The 23,480-nt window shown below is 34.8% G+C and overlaps 1 protein-coding gene across 4 annotated transcripts in view; it reads left to right on the forward strand.

The window, feature by feature from the left end:
* The window catches only part of XIRP2 (xin actin binding repeat containing 2), a 434,256-nt gene that overhangs the window by 380,290 nt on the left and 30,486 nt on the right, over positions 1–23,480 (forward strand). For all 4 annotated transcript variants that reach the window (XM_016433690.2, XM_016433689.2, XM_016433688.2 and 1 more), the window contains one exon: positions 4,809–4,940. In XM_016433690.2, coding sequence (XP_016289176.2) covers positions 4,809–4,940 — 132 coding nt within the window. The remainder of the gene's footprint in view (positions 1–4,808; positions 4,941–23,480) is intronic.

Raw genomic sequence — 23,480 nt, forward strand, 5'->3', positions numbered from 1 at the left:
ACAGATAGTCTTTCAGATATGTAGTAGATGGATCTGTTAACACTATAAACAATTACATATTAATTTCTCCCCAAAAAGGTTTTTTTTTCCTTCTTCTTCTATCTTACTGGGACTCAAAAATCATTTCTGAAGAAAACACTTGGGAAAGTTGTTCTATGTAGACTTACACTGAATTAAATCAAAACCAATAATGAGAACATCCAACCAGTCCATTTCCACAGAGTCCAAGTCTGATATTCCCCAGCACTCTGCCTTTTAATCCATTTTCCTTGTGGTCCATCTCATTTGTCTTTTTGGGCCACATTTAAGTATAGATTTGTGTTAGACTTAACATATCCTTTGGGAATCACTATCTGAAATGTTAGAGGTCCTCTCCTCCCATTAATTTGCTTCTATCTACTCCATTGATAATTTTCTTTACCTTTGACCTTGGATGGTAAATGCTTCACTCTAGGCCTTGTCTATTCTTTTCTATCATCTTTACTTTCCCCATCAAGTAAAATCTGAATTGTACCTTTTCAAAGTCAGACTCTCACAGAAATTTTACAGTTAACTTATTAGCATAGCGCTAAATGTAGTTAGTTATTTGTATAATCTCTTGAATTGGCTTTTTTGAAAAAATACAATGCAGACAGCAAATTTCACAGTGTTTACTTGCTTATAAGATGTGGTTGAAGAAATAAATTAATTCCAACTTTTCACAAGAATATTAATAATCTCAATTTATAGGAGTTGTAGTGGATCCCCCCTATCAAGCACCCCCTCAAGGATCAAAGTGAAATGAAATGCTTTTAGTGAAATGACATTGTCATTTCCAAAATTGCCCCTAAATGAAAAGAAAATTGAAGTCTCCCTCTTTCTTTCCCATTTCCCCTCCCTCTCCTACTTTTCCTCTGCCTCTCTCCCACTCTTCCCCTCTCTTTCTCTCCCTTTCCCTCCTCTTTCCCTCTTCCTCTCTTCTTCTCCTTCTCCCTGTCCCTCTCTCTCTTCGTCTTTGTCACTCTTCCTCCCTGCTCCCCCACCCCATCTCTCTCTGTCTCTCTCTCACTCTCATACACACACACAATTAATTAGCCTTAACCCTAATAGAGTACTATATGTATGTATATATATGTACATATATATGTCTTGTACATCATAAAACAAATTTAAACATATAATTGAATTAGGTCAAACCCATCATCACTATTAAAAATAACTGAAACCCTAAACAATATTGTACAATGGAAAGAGCACTGGCTATGAGGACCTGGGTTCAAATCAAACCTCCAAAACTTAATACCTATATGAATGTCTATATGATATATAATTACTGAATTGGGGGAATTGATGTATTAAAATACCAATATGAATGGTGGCAGAGCCAAAATAGCAGCGATTCACTTATCTAATCTCTCTGAAATTCTCCTATTAAAATAATAATTTAAGTTGAATTCTGGATTAGCAGAACCAACAAAAGATGGAGTAAAACAATTTCATGTAAAATGAAGAGGTTGAACTAGATAGCTTCTGGGACTTCTTCTACCTGCAGATGAATGATCCCATAAGCCTTATTGATGACTTTTCTGGAGCTTCATTTTGAAATGCAATGTATACCATTATTATTGCTTAATGCAGACAATTTTATACCAGTGTATATTCTTTTAATGTAGGGGTGCCCAGAGGCATCACATTGTAATAAAACAATAGCCAGACTCAAAGCTAGGAAGACGTGGATTCAAGGTCTTGCCTCTACTGCAGATTAATAAGTCATTTAGCCTCTAAGTGCTCTCCTCACAACTCCCTAAAATTATAAACTGCTTTGAGAACTGACATTTAGACATTTAAAAGTTCCCTTTATAAATTTAATCAAAAGTCTAGCCCATTTTTCTTTAACTTAAAAGAACATTATCAAGTACTTATTTTTTTCTCTCTGCCTTCATTCTCTCCCTACAAAAACTGGAGGTTGGAGGAGATACCTGGGAACAAATAAGTATAATCAAGCAAAGTAATTTCCCATATTACTCATTTGGGTCTCATTCTGAATCATTAGTCTGTCAGGAGGTGAGTCGAATGGTTAGTCATTAGTGCTCTCGAATCATGGTCAATCATTGCATGACTAGAGTTCTGGAGTCTTGCAAAGTTTTTCAAAAAAACAATCCTATATAATTTTTGCAGTGGGGAAAGTGCCCTAATTCCCCAAGCATACTGATTTTGGAAGGAAATATGAGTAGCTGCTTTTCAATTTCATTTTGTTATTGAGGGGATAACCTGCTTATCACACATCTTAGATTCCCTGACAGTTTTTGCAATGAGAGAATGTCTAGTCACTAGTTGAACTGGTCTGGCCAATTTGCACATGATTTGGACCTTATTGTAGTTATTCAAAATAGTAGACTTCCAATTACAATATTCAAGCAGATTTGTTCGATGTAATATATCTATGCTGTGGTATGTAATGCACCCAGCTTGGGAATTTATGTAAATAAGAAGTAGGGCGAAGGATAGAGAAAGATAGCTTGTGGACACAGACCTGAAATTTCTTAATTTTTTCCTCTGCCTCTTGGCCCTATAGCAATTTATAAAAAGGGATGTAGAATGTGTTCTTTACTTTATAGTGGGTATTAGGGAGAATCAGGCAATGGTTTCTTTTAAACAAAAGCTGTTAAAATAAAAGGAATGATGGGTTAGGATTGGAACCCTGGCCACTGTGGGCATAAATCATGGATTTGAACAGATTAAAAGAGACAACTAGTCTATGGTAATTATCTGGAAAATGCCTGTGTTCAGGTAAGCTTACTTTTAAAAATAAGATATCTAGATAGTAGTCACTGATTAGCCAAAGACCTCCTGTTTACAAAGGTTTTGTATTTGAAAGTCAGGGAACTGAATTGGACTGATCAGCTTATTGTAACAAGTTTATCTATGCATGAATAGTAAGGGAGGTAGGAGTTGCAGTGTTGTCTTCAAGCATCTTTTTCATATTTCCAGATCAAAGACAGGTTTATTTTCATAGTTACATATATGCAAACTCAAGAAAAAGAGGCTACATATAAAGAAAGAGAATAGATTACATGGCAAAGGAAAAGCTAAGGAGGTTGAGAGGAGGGCATAATACATCCCTATTTGGTAAAAGCGTTGAGTATTTGAAGGTGGCATTGTGGATAGGGCACTGGACTTGGAGTTAAGTCCTGGGTTCAACCCTTGCCTGAAAAAATTACCAAACATATAACACTGGGGTATTCACTGAACCTCTTGTGTGCCTCAGTTTCCTCACATGTACTTATGCGTAAAGACCTCTAAGGATCTCCTCAGCTCTCAATCTGTGGTCCTCTATAGCTCTTTATGAGGATCAATGAACATGAAATGGATTTAGGCAGCTTCTTTAGTGGTCCATCTGCTGAATGAGGAATAAAACTGTATTTCATATTTACAGGGAAGACTTATCAAGTTATTTCCTCTCCTAAGAGGAGGTGAATACAAGTGAACCCAAAGATTTACACATATTATATATGCTTTTACAAATTTTTAGTGTGCTTTTTCTTACTTCACAGTGTACTAGAATATATTTGCCATACATTTGTGCTCATTTACACTGGCAAGTTTTCAGATTTGAAGACACTCGTGAACTGGTTATGCCTTGTGTGGGTGTCTCCCCACTGTCCTGGTACACATGGCTCCAGGATGCTTCGGCATCTGGACCATTATCAAGACCTCATTGGCCTCCAGGAAATATGACATGACCCACTTATCATTTATCCACCTGAAAGTCATAATGCTTTCCAGGATTGAGAACACACTATGCCCTTGAGTGTGCCAAATGAAAATCCCACAAATCAAAATCACCAACTCATTTTATATTTATGTGTGTGTTCGCTTAGTTCCCTAAAGCTATATAAATAGGACTCCTCTAGTATGCCAATATTTTTACAGTGCTCTTGTAAATGCTACTGACAGAGGTCCACCAGAAGTTTTCACAGCTGCTTCACTGAAAGTGCACGGAAAATCATGGAGAAAAGGCAATGGCCATGGACGTGGTTGGCATGGTAGCCCCTGAGTCTTCTAAACCTTTTACAAGGGAGAGGAGATTCTGAAATTCCAAAGGCTTTTAATTCTTATGATTCATCAGTCTGTTAAAAGAATGAAGTCATAATCTCATAGTGAGTGATCAAAGTTTTGGTAACTAATCATAATGTACAGCCTAAATAGATGTTTGGGTCTTTGAGGACGCCTTGTTGAGGGTTAGCTTCTTTAATCAAATCCCTTACTCTATTGCCCACTAGTTTCTATACTAAGGTTGAAATGTTTTCTAACAGGGCCTAATTAATATTCATTAATACATTAAAATTTATCTCATGGAAATCTAACTAAATATTCTGAGGATTCTTTTGACTAGCTATCAGATGTCTTGATAAATAAGAAAAAATGTAGCAGGGAGACTACTTCAGTGTCCTAGATAAGAGTCTATGAACATTTTTAACATTGTTTGAATACATGACTCATCAATAATTGGCATCACCTCATAAAAAAGGAAAAATAATTGCGGACTGGTGAATTGCCAGTCTTGGAGTCATAAAGACCTGGGTTCAGGTCTTACCTCTGACCTTAATAGCATGATCATAGGCAAGTGATTCAATCTTTCAAAACCCCAGCCATTCTTCAAGACACTAAATTACAGATGAGGTATCAATCTGTGTCTTACACTGATGGAATCATAGGTCCAAACTGATTTCTACCATCCTGGGGAAAAAAATATGAGAACTTACAAAACTGAGATATTTAGCTTTTTTCTTTCTTTCTTTCTTTTTTTTTCCCTATATCACCTTAAGATGATGGAGGAGTCTGAGACTCGAACAGTACCTGGTGGCTTAGCCAGGGTGAAGAAACAATTTGAGAGAGATGAAACCGCCTCTTCACATAATACCTTTTCTCAGTACCAGCACCAGCAAAGATTTGATCAGGTAATGATGCTCTGGATGATGAAACTGAAACTGGCTGAGTCACTTTGGGGTGAAATGTTCTTATTCACATTCTTCCTAAAAATCCCTAGGGATTAAAGAATTAACTTTGCTGAAGGTTATTCTCCTTTCCATCTTTCACTCATTAACATTAGTTGCTCATCAGCAAAACTTGTAATTTATTTTCTAGAATTATGCCAGAAGATCAATTTATTTTTTAATTGAAACTTTGTTTTGCATTTCTAGAGGATTAAGCTTTTTGGAAAAAGCATTAAGTACCCTACACATTCATTAGCCAATCATAGGTTCTGAACTAAAAAGAACCTTAGAGGCTATCTATTTCTTATTTTTTTTTTTTACTTCAATTCCTGGTATTTAGTTCCATACAAAAAGTATTTCATAAAAATTATACTGTATACTTCATTTGAATATCTCACTTAAATTTCCTAAGTCAAGAGAAGGAAACCACAAGTAGGTATAAACATAGCCAGAACATGAAAAAGAATATATACTGTAACCTCCTAAAACAGTTCAGAGTTTTCTCAGCTTTACTGAAATAGAAAATGAATATAATCTATAAATTGAGGCAATTTATGTCATTCAGTTTTTTTTATATTGTTTATTTACTTAATGTCATGTGTTCAGACAACTGTACTAGCACTGGGTGGTCCCTCTCCACTTGAAGCATGTATTCTCACAGGTAGAACAGGACTTTCAACTACTAGTCAATAGGTCTTAAAGAATAATATGGGTGGGGTTGGGGGTGGGGAAGTCCCAAATGAGGCTCGGTTTCCCAGTAATAATTCACCGTAGCATTTAGTGCTAAAATCAAATCAACAGAACCTGAAAGGATGTTAAACCATTCACTTCGAGGACTTTTGAGGTTTTCCTACTGTTAAATATCATTTTCTTTAAACAGATTAAAAAGTGAAGTGTAGAGCCCCTAAAACCACAAAACGCTATTTCTAAGTGTTTTATATATAGAATTTTTTTTGCATTTCATTACTTCATTATTGTAGATCATGAAAAAAATTGGTGAAGGAGATAATGATTTTCAAATTATGTGAGGGTTTGTGCAATAACACTCATCACATTATACATGGCACTATGAAAAATCATAATTGCATGGTGAACAGCTATACTTAATCTAATACTCTCTATCTGGAAGATAGTTTACACAGATGAGCTTTAAATTTTGTAGCAGGATATGAAAAGGAGAGTTGAAAGGTTGTGTAGGGTCACTTTTAAATGACAAAGTATCTTTTTATAAATTCCTTACCTTATTTCTTTCACTTCCAATGGAATCCATAATACTGATGGAAAAAGATAATGCTTATATCTTTGCATGGGTGTGTGACATCTGCTAAATTCCATGAAGGTTCAAGATTGTAGGTTAATAAATATAGAGCTAGAAAGAATTGTGTCAAGAAAGTGACTCAGCATAAGATGAATCATTTTTTAAAATGTAATATTCTGTCAGTCAACATTTTTTTTGGATACACACTAGGTAGAGCTCTATAGAAGGAACAAAAGAAAGAGGCAACACAACTTTGTCCTTGACATTGAATGGCTTTTTATTTATGCTTTCTCCCCTGCAAAGTCTCAGTGAATATAACAGTCAAAGTAATTATGTCAAATGCTAAGGCACAATTAGAAAAGACACTAACACTTTAATTCAACTCTCTTTAAAAAAGCATACTCACAAGAAACAAGCAAAACTTTTCCAGTTTTCTTTATTTAATACTGCCTTTTTAAAAATTGCTTTTGTGTTGTTCATTTTTGGTGGTGAGAGAATAAGGTAAGGTGTGTTCTCTGTCAGTGGAGGGTGCTAGATAATTCTGTTTCTATTTAAGTTTTTGTCTCTACTCTGCAAATCCATTGTTTCTGTTTAAAGCATTTGAGGAAAAATTCCCTGCCAAATCTGCTTCTTTCTGATTGGACTTTCAATATTTGAAATTCCCTTAATATCTAATTAATTTGTGATACTAGATATGGAAAACATTCCATTTGTTGGCTTAGTATAATTAATATTAATTGAAAAGTCAGGATTAATTAGAGTTAAAAGCAAGAACATTTGTTTTGGATTTCTGACAATATTTAATGTCACAATTAGTAATAATTTCATAAGTTATAATAATTAAATCCAATCTGCTTCTTTCCCTTCTAATATACTGAAGTCAGATATTTTCAGGGTAATTAGTTAACTATTTTGTAAACACAGGAGTAGGAGATTACTAATGGGGCTAAACAAGTTTAGAAATTTATCTACCTCCAAGTTTAAAGATGTTTTCAGCTTGTTGATGGGTTAAACACTTTTTAAATCCCTGGAAAGGAGTTCTAATATACAAAACTGAATGGAGGAGGAAAATTGTAATGCATTCAACTATTTAATCATTGGAAGAGACCCCTCACATTATAGACCTTTGTAATTCATTATAATTGCTATTATTTAAGTACTCCTAAACCATGCATTCCATCAATCATACATAAGCGGGTTTAAGAAGTTGGCTTTTCTTGGTAAATCCAGTCAATTCAACTCAACAAGCACTGTACTGAGATGTGGAGATAAACATCAAAGAGACCCAGACCACATGGAGCTCAGATTCTACACCAGGTATGCAGCATGGACTCATAGATCTAAAGCTGGGAAGGACCTTGGAGATAATCTAGTTCAATCCTCTGATTTTATAAAATGAGAAGAAACTGACATCCAGAGATGTTAAATTGATTTGCCCAAAGTCACCCGAGTGGTAAATAGGAGAGAGAAGATTTGAACCTAGGGCTCCTGACTTCAAATCTAAGGCACTTTCTACCATGTTATGCTCCCTCCACTAAGAAAGCACAGGGTAATATAAATTGTTTTCAAGAGACAAAGAGTGCTAAAAAGTGGATAAATCAGGAGACAGATTTCCTACAGGAGATGACACCTGAACTAAGTTTTGAGGGAAGCAAGCTCATAGTTCTGAACAATTTGATCCATTAGATATAAATCAAAACCTCTTCTGTATAAGAGAAATCTTAAGCCAGGACCCCATGAACCTCCTTCCTGAGCTTGTTTAGAACTTCAGTACCTGAGTCCTTGATGTCCATTAGCATAAGAAGACTAGAATGACCAGAGTATTTGAAAAGTTCACCCAGAGAATTTTCTTGAAGCCCTCAGATCAACCAGGCTTAAGTTGAGGGAAAAGAAAAGGTTTTGTGGGAACCAGACAATCTCTTATCTGTAAAGAGAATGTTACTTTGCTCCAATATTCTAAAAATTGTACCCAAGTGGGTCTAAGATGCACTCCAAAGTATTATTTTAGAACAAATGTGTTACTGGGCCAGAGCTGTCAACACTTCATCCTCTGTTTAATTTTCACTCGTTCATGTAATGTTTTCCCCTAGCTTTTTGGAAACTTTCTTAGGTACCTGGCAGATTCTCACACTCAGGATTTGACATTCAACTTCTCAAATGAATGTCTTCCTTACTGTCTTTGCCCAGACCTTTTATGCAAATAAGAAGGAAGGCTTTGCTTATACATTTTGACATCCTAGAAGCAATTTCCCCCCTATTTTTTCCCCAAAGAGGCAAAGCAGGAGAGAACAGATGGGACTCTAAAAATTTTGGATATGTTCAGGCATTTGGGTGTAATGCTCTGCTTAGGCAGTTGCTTTCATATGAAAATTGCTTCCCTGACTGCATGTCAGGAGTCTGACCTTCGCTCCCTGTTGCCATTTCTGATGTGCAGCCAGTGGGGAGCTGCCTGACAGTATGTGTTTTTACACATACATCTGCTCTTGCAGAAATCCTAATGTAAACATTAGCACTTGGTAAGATTATGTGGATTTGGTGCAATCCCTAGAGGATTTTAAGTCGATAGAAAATAATTTTGACAGCATGTGACAGATATAATCTGACATCTGTGTGCTGCATACTCTTTAAAGGTGACCCATAAGTATTTTCTGGCAAACTGAATGTGTTTTATTCCACTAACTGTGTCCCCCTCATGCATATGACTAATTTGAATTTAACCTTTCTAAATAATTTGAACCAGTCCCCTTTCCTTTCAGTTCTCCACACTTCCTCCAGCATCTTTGCCAAATCATAGATTGCTTTAGTCAACTCTACCAAATTGTACTCAGATCTTCCTCAACAGAGATTTGTACCAAGAATGAGACAGATTTTTAAATGTATATTTCATATTAGTTTTCTATTTTAAATCAAAGTAAATCTCCTTCAAAATAGAGATGGTATAGCATCTTGGGTAGGGGATGTAATTTTTGATCATACGACATACTTTGGCAAAAATTTGGTATGTAAAATGAAAAAAGACTATGCATCGTGTTATGCCTCTCCCATAAGCCTGCCCTTGTTCCCCAAATTATAACAAGGTGATCACTGATAATAGTTCTACCTTAGGAAGCCTCTTGTAATGAAAGATACATTTAAGGTGGTCATATATGTTAAGCAAATCTCATTCCTACTGTTCTAGAATATTTAATCATTTTAGTTCAGTTTTCAAAGATATATTTGAAGGTCACCTTTCAAAGGAAGTTTTCTTCCATCCTGCTCTCAGAAATGTCAGAAGGTAAGCAAGGACCTCCTGGAATGAATAAATAAAAGAATATGTATAAGAGGCGATTTGAAAATGTATCTGGGAGCTTTAGAGTGCTATTATATTAAAAGGAGTGTGTTTGAAGAGAGGAGCAAATGGATAATATGGAATTTGGACTTGAGAATGCTTTACTCAGAACCTACACTATGCAAGAAAATTGTAAAATTAATGCACAAAATCATGACAAACAAGAGAAAAGGTGAGTATCATTTAAATAAGTTAGGAATAGTATTGAGAGGCACTGATTTTTTTTTTGCCTTTTCAGTTTTCAAAGAATATAGTTTCTCATGATGATTTCTTAGGTACACTGAGGCCATTGGTAGGGGGAGAGGAGAGCCCACTGGTTCCTGAAATTGGTACAATGAAGACACATTATTCTTTTGCAACTTCTAAGGAAATCTCTGAAAGCTATTGAATAATCTGTTGCCATCAATATCCAAAGAGTCTTTCTAAGGTACCTAGGAGGTATAGGACACTATTGAAATAGATAGCAAACTAGTCCAGTCACTAACCTAGAGCAATTGACATCCTACAAGGAAGTAGTTCTGGAAGCATTTATAGATACAAATACAATGAAGATTTATAATATAATATATAATATTACATATTATATATAATTTATAATAACCTCACAAGAGATTTTTTTAAGGGGAAGAGAAGGAATAGGAGAAAGAAGGAAGGAAGAAGATAATTTAAATAGTAATACCTGTTTGCCATTCCATTCCATATGCCCTGGAAAAATTGGAGATGTGAATTTTATTCACCCCTCACTTTGAGGGAGTAGGATGAACATTAAGGTGAGATAGGAAGCAGCATCAGCTTTTCCAGTGTCACCTAGTCCATAGATTCAATCTCCCTCTTTCAAAGCTGTTAATCTGGTTTGCAGATATCCTTTAGCTACAGTATTCCAGAGATGGTTCATCTTAGAAGCTGGCTGGGAGAGAGGACAATTTTGCCTGTAGAGGATGTTCTCCTTTCTTTGTTGACTTTAGAAACTAATTCTGAGTACAAGATGACTTTACTTTCAGAAAAAGGTAGCACCCTCTTTGCTGGAAATCTGTTTATTCTTATTTGTCAAGGGGCAAAGACTTTGGAGTTAATTTTTTTGAGGGGCCTGACACTGAAATAGCAACCAATTTTTATTACACACCACGTTGGATGATGGGCACTTGTCCAGGTCAAGGGACAGAGAAATATAAATATGGCACATATCCTGCCTTAGAGTTCACAGTCTACCAATCAAAGTTGGTAGATAGAGACACAATTTTTTTTAACAATGAGGAAGATTTTAACATTTTCAACAATAGTAAGAATGTTCTTCTACTTCTTTTTCCCAAATCCAGAGACCCAAATATTGCATGGTAAGTTTTATTCTTTATTAATCTAGACTGGATTTAAAGGTGATGGCCCCTACCAATTATATTTCACACAATGAAATCAGTAAAAAAATATTTAGTAGGTTAGAAATCTCCATTAACCACAATGTTACATTCCTGGATGATGCTGATAATGGAATGTGTTACACTGTGGTAATTTGGACTTCATTCTCAGCTCAGTCAAATTTTACAGTCATGCATGAAATGCCTCCTCATTGCTGGGATTAGGAAGATACATATGGCACAGGTTCTCCTCTTAGGAAGTTTATAATCTAATATGGTGGTGAGAAACTTGTATACAAGTAACTGATACAAAACATTGTCAAAGCAAAGTAAAATGAGAAATTTGAGGAGGAAGAGGAGGTCTCATTCTAGTTCATGCTTGAGCAGATTTGGCAACTTCAGCAGATAGAAGGGGGGCAAAGTCTACTGCCAATATTGAGGACAGGGCATAAAGAAGTATTAACAAGGGACACATAATGGCCCAGTGAAAAGAACACTGGTTTTAGAGTCAAGGGAGCTGGGTTCAAATTTCAGTGCTGCCACTTATCTACAAGAACTGAGATAAAATTTTTAATTATTTATTTTTTGCATTAAAAAAAATTGAATTCCAAATTCTCTCCCTCCTAGATAAACTGCTTGTTCACTTATGTAATGACAATATACATCCACTGTGCATTTTAATAATATGTGTGTATAACTATAAGCATACAGGCAAATCAATAAATATATATGAAAAAATGTATATATGTGTATGTAATCAGCAAAGTACTAATTTGTGCTAACAATTTCATTCTTCTTTTCAATCCAATGATTTAGTGGTCCTAACACCAGTGGCTTCAACCCTCCCTCTATGAAGAGCTGCATCTTCATAGCCTATGTCTCTAATCCTAACATTTCTTCTTATCTCCAGATTTACATTTCCATCTGCAAGTCTGACATCACAGCTTGAATGTCACATCAGCATCTTAAGCATAACTTGTCAAGTCAAGGTCCCTTGACATTTAACTCCAACATACTTGATAGTATTATTCTTTTATTCATTCAGCAAAACAGGACTTTCATGGCCATTTAATCCCACCCATACCTGAAAAGAATACTGAAATATTTCTAGCAATTAGTCATACAGTATCACTTTGAACTCCTTCAGTAAAGGGGAAACTATCACCTCCTGAGAGAGCATTTCCCTCTTTTAGACAGTGCTAATTGGCAAGAAAATGTTCATGATGGTAAACCAAATTTTGCCTCTTTCTATCTTCTATCTGTCTGTGATTCTGTCTACCAAGGTCAAATAGAAGAAGTTGACCTCTTCCATGCAACAGCCATTAAAATGCTATTATCTGGATATTATCCACACTAAGGAGTCTCTTCTCCAGGCTAAAATAGTCCACTGTTTTCGAAATGATCCTTGGGTAGCAGCTCCTCTCATATTTCCAGGAGTGGGCATTTACTTTTTCTCTTTTTGTGGCTTGGTATCCCCTCAATTTGCCTCCATGATGGCAGATTAAAGTTTTGTGGGAGTCCATATGCTGAATTCAGTGTTCTTAAAGTGATAGGAGTAACTGGTGGCTTTTACTAATACTATAGCTATTAGCTCCAACTGGTGTATTCTTTACAAACAATTCTGTCACTATTAATCAACCTCAATCAAGATATTTACTGAAAATACACATACTTTCATAATATTTTACACATAGATTCTATCAGACTTTCCCCATCAATGCAAATAATCTCCATGTGGAAAATGGGCATATATTTAAAGCTCTAGGAAGATAGACATGATGGGAACACATGTGGCCCAGACTTTGTGGAACTACAGATTTTGATGATCTCTTCTTGTCTCAAGAACTGCCCTTAAAAGCTCCTTAATGAGAATAACTTCTGTGTTGAACAAATGCTTCTACTGCTAAGTTGAGTTGATTTCCATTGCTGAACTGTCACCTCATTGGCCTGACATTTCAACTACATTATTCAATCAACTGAGCTGCTTCTCTGGTGCTCCACTTCTAATCTGTTCCTTTGTTCATCTGTATTTGCTCCTTGAGGGCTGCTGTAATATCTGTCAGTTGTAGCTTCTTGGCTGAGGTGATTTTATTCCCTTTTAGAAAAAGGCAATGATCAGGGTGGTGTGGAGGGAGGTAGAAAGTCAAGATGGTGTAGTATCCGAGAAATACAACTGAGCAGCCTAACATAGCTTCTCTTAAAAGATATAGAATATCACCTAAGCTAACTCAGAAGCCAGCAGCAGCACTGCAGATCAAAACTAACACAGAGAGTGAGCTCTTATTTCTACCCATCAGCTCAGTATGAAGCGAGACCAAAGGGGAGCCTGCAGGACATTCTAGCTGAGACCAGCAGCACTCTCCTGGAACTTCTAACCTCTTAGAAGGCTCCCTGATCAACACAATGATTGCCCATAATGCCAGAGATTCCAGAGGCTAGTATGATGAAACATGGTACCTACATCCAAATGGAGAGACGATGCACTCAGGTTACAAATTTAGATGTATTTTTTTTTTAATAATGAATGAGGGAATTTCATTTAATTGGATATACATGTTTGGAACAGTTTTTTTTTTTATTTCTTTTCTTTCTCAGTTGTAGTGGAGGAAAGAAATGAGAGGGGGAGAAAGTAATCTTTATTTGGAAACAAAATTAAGAAAAGATGGAATGGCCGTTATCTTAACATTGGCAAACATCTCATTCATTCAGCTCCTTTGGCCAGATTCTCATTATCCACCTATAAGCAGCAACATCTGGCAATGAAAAGAAACATTCTCTCCCTTCTCCTTTCTGTTTCTTCCTTTTCTTCCTCTGTCTTTCTGATCCTACATTTCTCCCTATTCTTTATATCCTTCCTTCCTCTTCCCAACAACAGATGGCAATAGAGAGCAATGTACATCTTCATTACTACTTCATAGCAGCAGGTGGAAGTAGAGAGAACATTAAGTTCTGTTTGATCAACCAAATCTGTCTGACAAAAAGTGATTAAATAGGTCCTTTGACATATCTCTGGTCTCTTCTTTGACTTAAATTGGTTGGGTTTTGTTTCCTTCTTTTGATTTTTTTATATTCAATTTTAAGTTCACATTTTCTCTTCTATTTCCCCTTCCCCTCATTAACAAATAAGGAAAAACAAAGCATTACAAATATGTATAGATAAACAAAATAAAGTCCTGCATTGGTCAAGTCCTATATAAACACCAATTTGTATATACTTTATATATTTAATATACTCTGTACTTTAATCTTCATTCTTTGTGTACACATCTCTCTCTGGAGGTGGCTAGCATATTTCATCACGAGTCTTTGAATTATGGTTGGCCATTGTGTTAATTAGAGTTTTTAAATATTTAACAGTTGTTTTGTCTTTACAATATTACTTGTATTGTATAAAATGTTTTTCCTAGTTCTTCTCATTTCATTTGGTTTCAGTTCATGCAACTATTCCCAGGTTTCTGTAAACTACCGTCATCATTTCTTGAAAAACAATTTTTATTACAATATAATATACCATAACTTGTCTACTATTCCCTAGATTATTCACATTTCTTCATTTTCAATTCTTTGCCACCACAAAAAGAGCAGTTGTGAATATTTTTGCACATGTATGTCATTTTCCTTTTTCTGTTATCGTTGCCAGTCTGATGAGTGTGAGGTGGTATCTCAGTTATTTTAATGTGTATTTCTCTAATTATTAGCTACTTAGAACTTTTTATATGACCATTTTACAATTGAGACATTGCTCTTGTCTATATTAATTTGAATTAATCATCTATATGTCTTTGACATAAAATATTTATTAGAGAAACTTACTGTAAAGCTTTCCCCACAATTACCTACTACTGAAGTGGTGCACTTCATAAAGCAAGTTCAGACCCAGAAGTTCAAATTAATGGAACCAATATTTATTTATTACTGGCCAGGGCAAACCTTCATAATGAATGCTGCATCAGACTGAAGTTACAATGCAGTTTTTATAGGGTGTAAGATACAAACAAGCAATGTTCATTATGAGACATAACCTTGATGGAGCGAGCAGCCTTATCATCTAGAAGCTAAATTGGTCAGAGGCGTGGGGTACAGGACTTTCCATTGTATCTTATCCTAGTTGCCAGCTCTAAGGGAGTTACTTTCTCATGAAACCTGACTTTTATGTTGTTTTGGTTTTGAACTGACTGACCTTCACAGGAAAGCTCAGTTCTGATTTCTATTTTCCCCAGGGAAAAACAGGTTTTCTGGTCAATGACTTAGTTTACCTCACTTCACTTCTCTTTTAATTTTATATGAATTTATTCTGCTTATGCATAAGCTTTGATTTTTAAAAAAATATGTAATCACACTCATTCACTTCAACTCCTATGAATTTCTGTATCTCTTTTCTGGCTATGAACTCTTTCCCTGCTCTTAGATCTGACAAATAATTTCTTCCATAATCCTCAATTTATGATACTACCTTTGACTCAATCATGTTCCTATTTGGAATTTGTCTTGGAATATGTTGTATGATGTTGTTTTATTTCAGTTTCTTCCCATTTTGTTTTGTTTTTTTAGTTTTCCCAACAGTTTTTGTTGGGTATCAAATTCTACTTGCTAGGATCTTTGGAAATATCACAAATTAGGCTATTGTGTTCACTAGCTTCTGTGTATTTTGTACACAGTCTATTCTACTGTTCATCCTCTTTAATTCTTACATAATACCAAATTATTTTCATGATTATGACCTTGTAGTAGAGCTTGAGATATCATATTCTAGACCCCTTCATTTAACTTTTTTCTCATGAATTCTTAGGATAGTCTTGACTTTTATTATTCTGGGGGAAATGTTATTTTATTTTTAGCTCTATAGAGTAATATGTTGGTGGTTTGATTGGTATGCCATAGAATAAGTAAACTAGTTTAGGTAGCATTATTATTTTTATTTTAGTTCTGCCTATTCATGAGGAATTAATGCTTCTCTAATTTATATCTGTCATTATATCAAAAGTGTTTAATAACTATTTACATAGCTCCTGTGTTATTAGCAGATAAACTATAATGCTATGCTATCTGTAGTTATTTTAAATATTTTACTTTTAAAAATCAATCAAGATTCATCATTTTACCTCCTCATTCGAAGCCCCTCTTACCCCCCTCAACCCTGGTTGAGAATACAAGAAAAATAAAACCCATTACAAATATGTATAATCAAAGTGAATTTCCATGTTAGCCATGTTGAAAAAATATTGTCTCATTCTGCGTTCTAAATCCTTCACCTCCTTATTTGGTAGGAGTTAAAATGTTTCTTCATTAGTCCTCTGGAATGCTGGATGGCCATTATGATAATTAAAAACTCAGCACAACAATATTCCAGCACACGTATATACCATCACTTGTTTGTTTATTCCCCAACTGGTGGGCATGCACTCAGATTCCCATTCTTGGCCTTCTCAAGAAAGATCTATGAATATTTTTTTTGTATATCCCAAGAGTTTGTGTTACATAGGAAAAGCAAAACAAGTCTTAATCTATTGTCATTCTAATTCTCTTTCCCCCATTTCTCCTTTCCCTCCTATTTCCCTGTTGAGTGAAATATATTTCTCTATCCAACTACATGTTTGTGTGTATACATATTCTTTCTTCATTTGACCAGTTCAAATGAAGTTTGAGTCAGTCCTTCTTCCATCTACTTCGTGTTTGTGTAAACCGTCTACTTCTATTCCTTAATTATGTGAGATAATTTTTCCTAAACCCCCTTTCCTTCCACACTTTCCATTCCTATGCAATTCTTTTCTCCTTTCTTTCCATTGTTTTTTAATATGATCAATTCATAACAGACACACTCCCTGACCTTTTTAATTAGACTCTGGATTTTGGTTATGATGTTCCTGGGAGTTTTCATTTGGGGATTTTTTTTTCACAAAATTCTTAGAGTATTCATTCTTTTCTAATTTAAGAAATTTGGGCAATTTTCTTTTAAGATTTCTTGAAATACAAAATATAGGCTCTTTTTATTGTTTTGTTTTGTTTTTTGGCATGGTGTTCAAATAGTCCTGTGATTCTCTTTTTTGTTTTTGCCTCAATCTGTTTTCCATATCAACTGTTCTTACTCTGATATATCTTACACTTTCTTATGTTATTTGTCAGCCTTTTGACTTTGAGTATTTCTTGTTTCCTAATGGAGTCATTGGCTTCTCTTTGGTTCACTCTATTTTCAAAGAATTTGTTGTTTGAGTAAAGCTTGTACCTATTCTGCCAAACTGTTCATTCTCTTTCTAATTCTCCTTTCCATGGCTCTAATTTCTTTTCTCAATATTTCCTCAAACACATTCAGTTTATTTTAAAAAATAAATTATTTTTATAAATGCTTGTTTCATATCTTCCAGAAATTCTAGTTGAATTTCTGCCCAACCTATGTTTTCTTTTGTAATATTGCTTATAGATGCTTTAAAGTAACTCTCTTCTTCCAGATATGTGGCTTGAGCATCTTTGCCACCAGAAGTCATTATGGTGAGATTTTATTTATTTGTTTTCCTGTTCTTCTATACTACTTCCTCACTTCATACTTTAGCTAAGGGACAGACCTGAAGCCTATGAATTTTCAGTATTCTTAATTTATTCTGAACCAATGCAGAGATGAGTTGTTATCAATAAGTTCTGAACTCTGCTAGTCCTTGACCTAGGTTTGGTTTTATAAACTGTTGGCATCCTATATTCCTATCAGATAGCTGAAAAGGTTTTTTTTGTTGTTGTTGTTTTGTTTTTCTGGTTCAGTGACAAAATAGTGGAATCCCCTTTGGTCTGGGATTCTTGCTTTGATTTTGTTGATTAGTCTAGATCCATTAATTTAAACTCTCTATGAATCTAATTATTCCCCTGGAGGCTAAAACTGCTTCTGGTATCAGATCCACATAACTACTTTTTGGTCTAAACTTTTTCCCCATTCAGTATACAACCTGGGCCCACTACTGCTCCCCTCCAACACCCTTAGGTACAGATTCCCTCCTAATTTCTAAATCTGTGACCCAGAATTGAGTAATGGATGGCAGAGATTCTAGATGGCACCTGCTTGTTCACTCTGCACTGATTCAGGATCTCTCTGGGACCTCTTCTTATCTTGGTGTGCAGCTTGATCTTTTCTCAGTCTCTTTGCTAGACTACTCTATGCAAGACACTTTCTGCCCAGTCCTTGTCTCCAGTGTCTGCTGACCTCTCTTTCTGCCTCCTAAGCTGGAAAATGACTCACCATGATTTTTTTCTTGGATTTTCTGATCAGGATTCAGTCTGAAGTATGGTAGGGAAGCTGAGCTTTACTTCTTACTACTCAGCCATCTTAATTCATCTCAGTTTCTTTTTGGTGCATGGCTTGATCCTCTTTCTGAGACCTTATCTAACAGTGCATAACCATTCTCATATACAAAATCATAATCAGATAAAATACTTGTGATCACAAAAATAGTTCTTTGTTCATATTTCTGCAATTATTAACTTCAAAGTTAGGGAACTTTATTTAAAATTTGTCCTATGTTCATTCTAAAGTACTATGGAGTGCCATATTCAAATGAGCAACTGAGGCAGACAATTCAGCAAATCTTTTCTCAGAACATTAAAGGATACTTTAAAGACTTTAGACAGCTGAACTATCATTTCATACCATCTTATATCATTTACATAGACTCAATGTCCTTCACTATGCTTGTTGCCCTCCTCTGGAGACTTTCCAGTCTGTAAACTGTGATGCCCAGAACTGTACACAATACTCCAGATAAGATCTGACCAGGGGAGAGTACAGAGGGACTATCATTATCTCATATCACTTCCTTAAGGTAGGCCTCTAAATGCAACCCAAGGAAATAAACTTCTTTGGCTGATATATTTGCTATATTATAAGGTTTCCTTTATGCTGCATTTGCAAAGTTATTTTTGAATCCAAGTGGAAGATACTAATTGCATTTACATGGATTGAATTATGTCTCCCTTGATTCATTCCAGTGCCTTTTAAGATCTTCTGGCATCTTGATCTTGTCATTCAAAATGTTATCTGTTCCTCACAGCTTTGTGTCATATGCAAACTTAATGAACACACTATCTAAACTTTTATCCAAGCCTGAGATAAAAAGGTTGTGTAGCACAAAGCCAAATTAAAAAAAATAATAATCTGGGGCATTTCACTGAAAGTCAATTTGGAGTGGAACCATTAATGAATCTGAGTTTAGCCATTTGGTCAGTTAGAAACCCATGGAATTATATCATCTCGTCCACATCTGTACATCCCCCCCCAAGAATAGTATAATAAAGCTTTATTAAATGTTTTGCTAAAACCTTAAGTGAATAATAGCAATGGTATTTTCCTAATTTGAACTTGAGTAGTCCAGTTTAAAAAGGAAAGATGTTTAGTCTAAAATAACCTATTCTTGGTGGACCCATATTGTTTCTTTTTTATATTCAAAAACTATCTAAACAAATCATCTTTTCTAAAATTTTCTTAAAAATAAAAGTTAACCTTACTGGTCTATAGTTTTCAGAGGTTTTGTTTGTTTGTTTCTCCTCATTCTCTCTCTTTTCTTAATTGGAAAATTTAGCTTTCCCTATTCCTATGATATCTTGTGTTTTCCATGACCTTTCAGATGTCACAGACAGTGGTTCAGTAATCACATCTGCCAGATTTTTAAGTTCCTAATAATGTAGTTAATCTGGATCAGGTGACTTGAATTCATCAAGAGAAACTAGATAATCTCTTATTGTCCCCTTTCTTGGGGAGGTATCAAATCCTCATTAGTCATTTTGGTTCTGTCACTACCAGTGTAAAGGTCATTCACCTTGGCAGAAAAAAACGTGCAAAATAAAGGTTGAACAGATTTGATTTTCCTTTGTTGTCAGTTATCAATGTCTCTTCTACGGCATTCAGTGTTCCTATCCTAATGATTCTCTTTTCCTCAATAGAGCGTTACACATTGTCAATATTATTGCTCAGCTTCCCCTAGAATTTTGAGTTCCTTTCAAGCTTTAAAGTCCCTGATTCTATTTTGGAAGATCATACTGCATTCCTATTTTGATTCTTTTCCCCTAACCTTCTAACCTTGCTCTATTACATACACACACATACCCCCCCCCCCATGAACACCCATGCAGTATGTGCATATGTATATAGGAATTAATCTACTGGTACATATATGCATTATATATTTATATGTATGTGTATATATGGCTATATAATATAGAGTGGTGTTTCCTGTGAATTGTCATAACTTTCTTCAGACACCTTCCATTTTTCTTATTTTAGCATTATTTAAAGTTTTTATTCATTGAATCATACTTCTCTGAAACTTTGAAGTCTGATTTCATTATATCTTAAAATGTAGGATACATGGCAGAATGTCCACCTCTCTTTCCCTATCATAAATTTTGGGAGGAAGTGGTCATTCCTCTCTAGGATACTCATAATTTTTTCACCAGGAAATATTTCTTCACTATTACTGAGAATCATATTCAGTATAGAACTTCTAGCTCTTTCCTCTTCCTTTTGTAGGACTGAATTATCATTAAGATATCTTTTCTATTCTTCTCTCCTCTGATTCTTTTTGCTTTTGCCTCTCCATGTTATTCCTGATTCTGTTTATAATGTTACAACCCCACAGTATACAATTGAATGCCAGGTAGACAAACATTTCTGATTGTTTTTAGTGTTTGAAGGCTTTGCTCCAAAGGGAAATCTCAATTCAGTTGAACACTTATTAAGCATATTGAATATGAAAGTCACTATACTTAACAGCATTGAGACAGATAAAGAGGTAAGTAAATTATGTTCTCTGCCTTCAAAATCCTTGTAGTCTGGTGGGACTGGGAGATGTTTGGGGGGAATATACACAGACACTCTACAAAGTATAGTATGAATATATAAAAGGTATATTATCAGAGCTCAAGTAAGTGGAGAGTTAACATGGTTATATACAATATATTTCATATCTCTGTAAAAATTTGAAGCCAACATCACTTTAGTATTTGGAAAATATTAACACCTTTGGTGATATTGTTCACAGTTTATTGCTATTAAGTAAACTTTATGAGTTTTAAACTTTTCTCCCATATGTTTATATTTTCTTTTCATTCTAGAACCATTTAAAAAAGATTTGTTATTTCTTCTGTCTTTATTGGATTGAGATGGTATGAGCTTTAACAGTAAAAAAAAACAAACAACTTCTAGAAAGCTTTTTTTTTTTAATTAGGATGAGCTGAATTTTTTATACCTATATCCTGTTTTGGCATTGTGGAATACATATTATTGTATATATAAAGAATAGTTTTGATTGCCCTTCTGAGATTCATTGCTTTATAGGTCATCTTTATATCTGATAGAGAAATGCCTTCAGTTCTTTTGGACTCAGATTATGAATCATAAATAAAACCTTTCAAAAAGACAAGTTGTAATATCAGGTCTTTGGTAGTTAATTTTATCTCTGCTGACAAACTTATTTAGTATTTTTCCCTTGTGGAACTAATTCATTGTACCATATTTTTTAAAATTCTATATTTATGAATAAACAAATTAGTATAAAAGTCTTGCCCCTAGAGTTAAACATGACAGAAGCATAAGGGTTTTAACTCTAGAAAGAGTTTAAATTAATTGAGCCATAAATTTTCCCCTAGATTTCATAATTCAACCTGCATAATTCATATTTCTGTTTATATTTAGACTTTCACTTCTCTAGGGAGTTATGCTGGCTGACTTTCTTTTAGAAGAAAACATTTTAAACAACCTAAAAAGCCCTGAATCTTTTCCATTTTATTATGATACTAATAATCGTTTTAAGAAAACAACTAACTCCTAGGGAACTATGTACGTTTTGGGAAAATTAGTTTCTTAGTCTATTTTAGAGTTGTAGCAAAGGAAAAGAATCAATCAGTAAGTATTTATTAAGTATCTACTATGTTCAAGGAAATCTGCTAGACATTGGAGATACAAAAATGAAGGTGATAATTGCCTTCAATGAGCTTACTTTTTTACCATGGAAGGAAAATAAATACAAATTTTATTTTCCTCCTAACATCACAGAACAAAAGGTTTCCAAGATGGTCCTTCATACCTGCTGGACTGCCTTCCCCTTCCATCAAGCAGAATCTGCCCAAATCATACAAAATGGATTACTCAACCTCAGCAAGTTTTTAGTGGAGTGGAGCAAGACTGGAGTCTAGACTGAAAGCCAGGGAAAAAAAAAGAAAACTAAACTAAATGTAGCTTCCCTGAGTTTTGTCCTTTTAGGCACTAAGGCTTTATCATTGACATTTTGGATCTAGTAAATAAAAGAAACCCCACAGTGTATAATTGCCAAAATCTAAACATAGGGCTCTAAAATAATTTTTCTTCATCCCTTAACACAGAGTAATTGTCTTTAATGGCATTCTGCTATCATACGAACTATAAACAACGGCTCATCTTAGTCAAAACTGACAAATGATAAATTCGAACCAATTTTTTGGCATCATGTAGAGCTATACAGAAATTGTTCAAATGAATTTTACAAAAGTCTTTTTAAATGCTTACACTATTTTTATATCTTTAGGTAGACATCAGCAACCCCTGATACTGCCAAATACTATTTTCTACATAGTCCTAGTTTTATATGACAATTTTGTACTAATAAGGTCCAAGAAATAGTATGGAGGGAGATCAACTCCTTTATTTTCTCAACAATATAACTGGATGACTTGGGCTGTCAGTCCCCATCAAGCCAGCCAAATACATTTTTGTTTGTAGCTACTGACTAGAGTGTTAGTTGACTAGAAATTCAGCCAGCCAGTGATAGAGATGCAGAAATATCAGTGGCTGTTGGAGTGATGAATGAACCCATACATGACCTGAGCATCAGTTTCAGACTACAAAGACTCACAGCTTATCTGAAAGTGCCACTGTATCAACATATACTAATTGAATGTTCCATGTCTCCATTGCTCTTTTGAAAGTGGAAGACGGAAATTAAATCTGGAATCTAGGCTTCTAATATTGGAGTGTCCCCAAATGCCCCTTTAAACAGGTTACACTGGTGGGTTTTAGCTAGATAATATATGCTTAGGCATCTTGAAATACTAATAAAGAGGCACTTTCATATTGCTGCTATTATAATGATAGAGGGCATAGTGCTTTGCTTATCACCTTCACAATTCCACCTTACACTTAGGGGTCAGATTGTCAGCAGAAATACTCATATCTGCAGGAAATAAAATCACTCAGACTATAGGTAATCACCTTTAGACTCAGTTTAAACAAGCAGCTTGAGACCATAAACCTCATTTACCTTTAATGGAACTATGCTTACTTGGAAAACAGGATAATATATTTAAGGAAGGAAAAGTGAATAAAAATCTAATATAAAACCAAACAGATTTTTTAGTTTTACTATATATTAGCAAACATGCATATTTCAGATGAATTTATAACAATCTTTCAAAGTAATAATATTTTAGGCCCTATCATTTAAATAGAGAAGGGATTTTTCTCACAGATTCTTACAACTTTTGATCATTTTTTGCTGTGATGGACAGAACATGCTGGTTACTGTTTCCATTTGTTTGACAGAGATGGGAAGAACATT

This window comes from Monodelphis domestica, chromosome 4, assembly GCF_027887165.1.
Source record: "Monodelphis domestica isolate mMonDom1 chromosome 4, mMonDom1.pri, whole genome shotgun sequence".
Lineage (NCBI taxonomy): Eukaryota > Metazoa > Chordata > Mammalia > Didelphimorphia > Didelphidae > Monodelphis > Monodelphis domestica.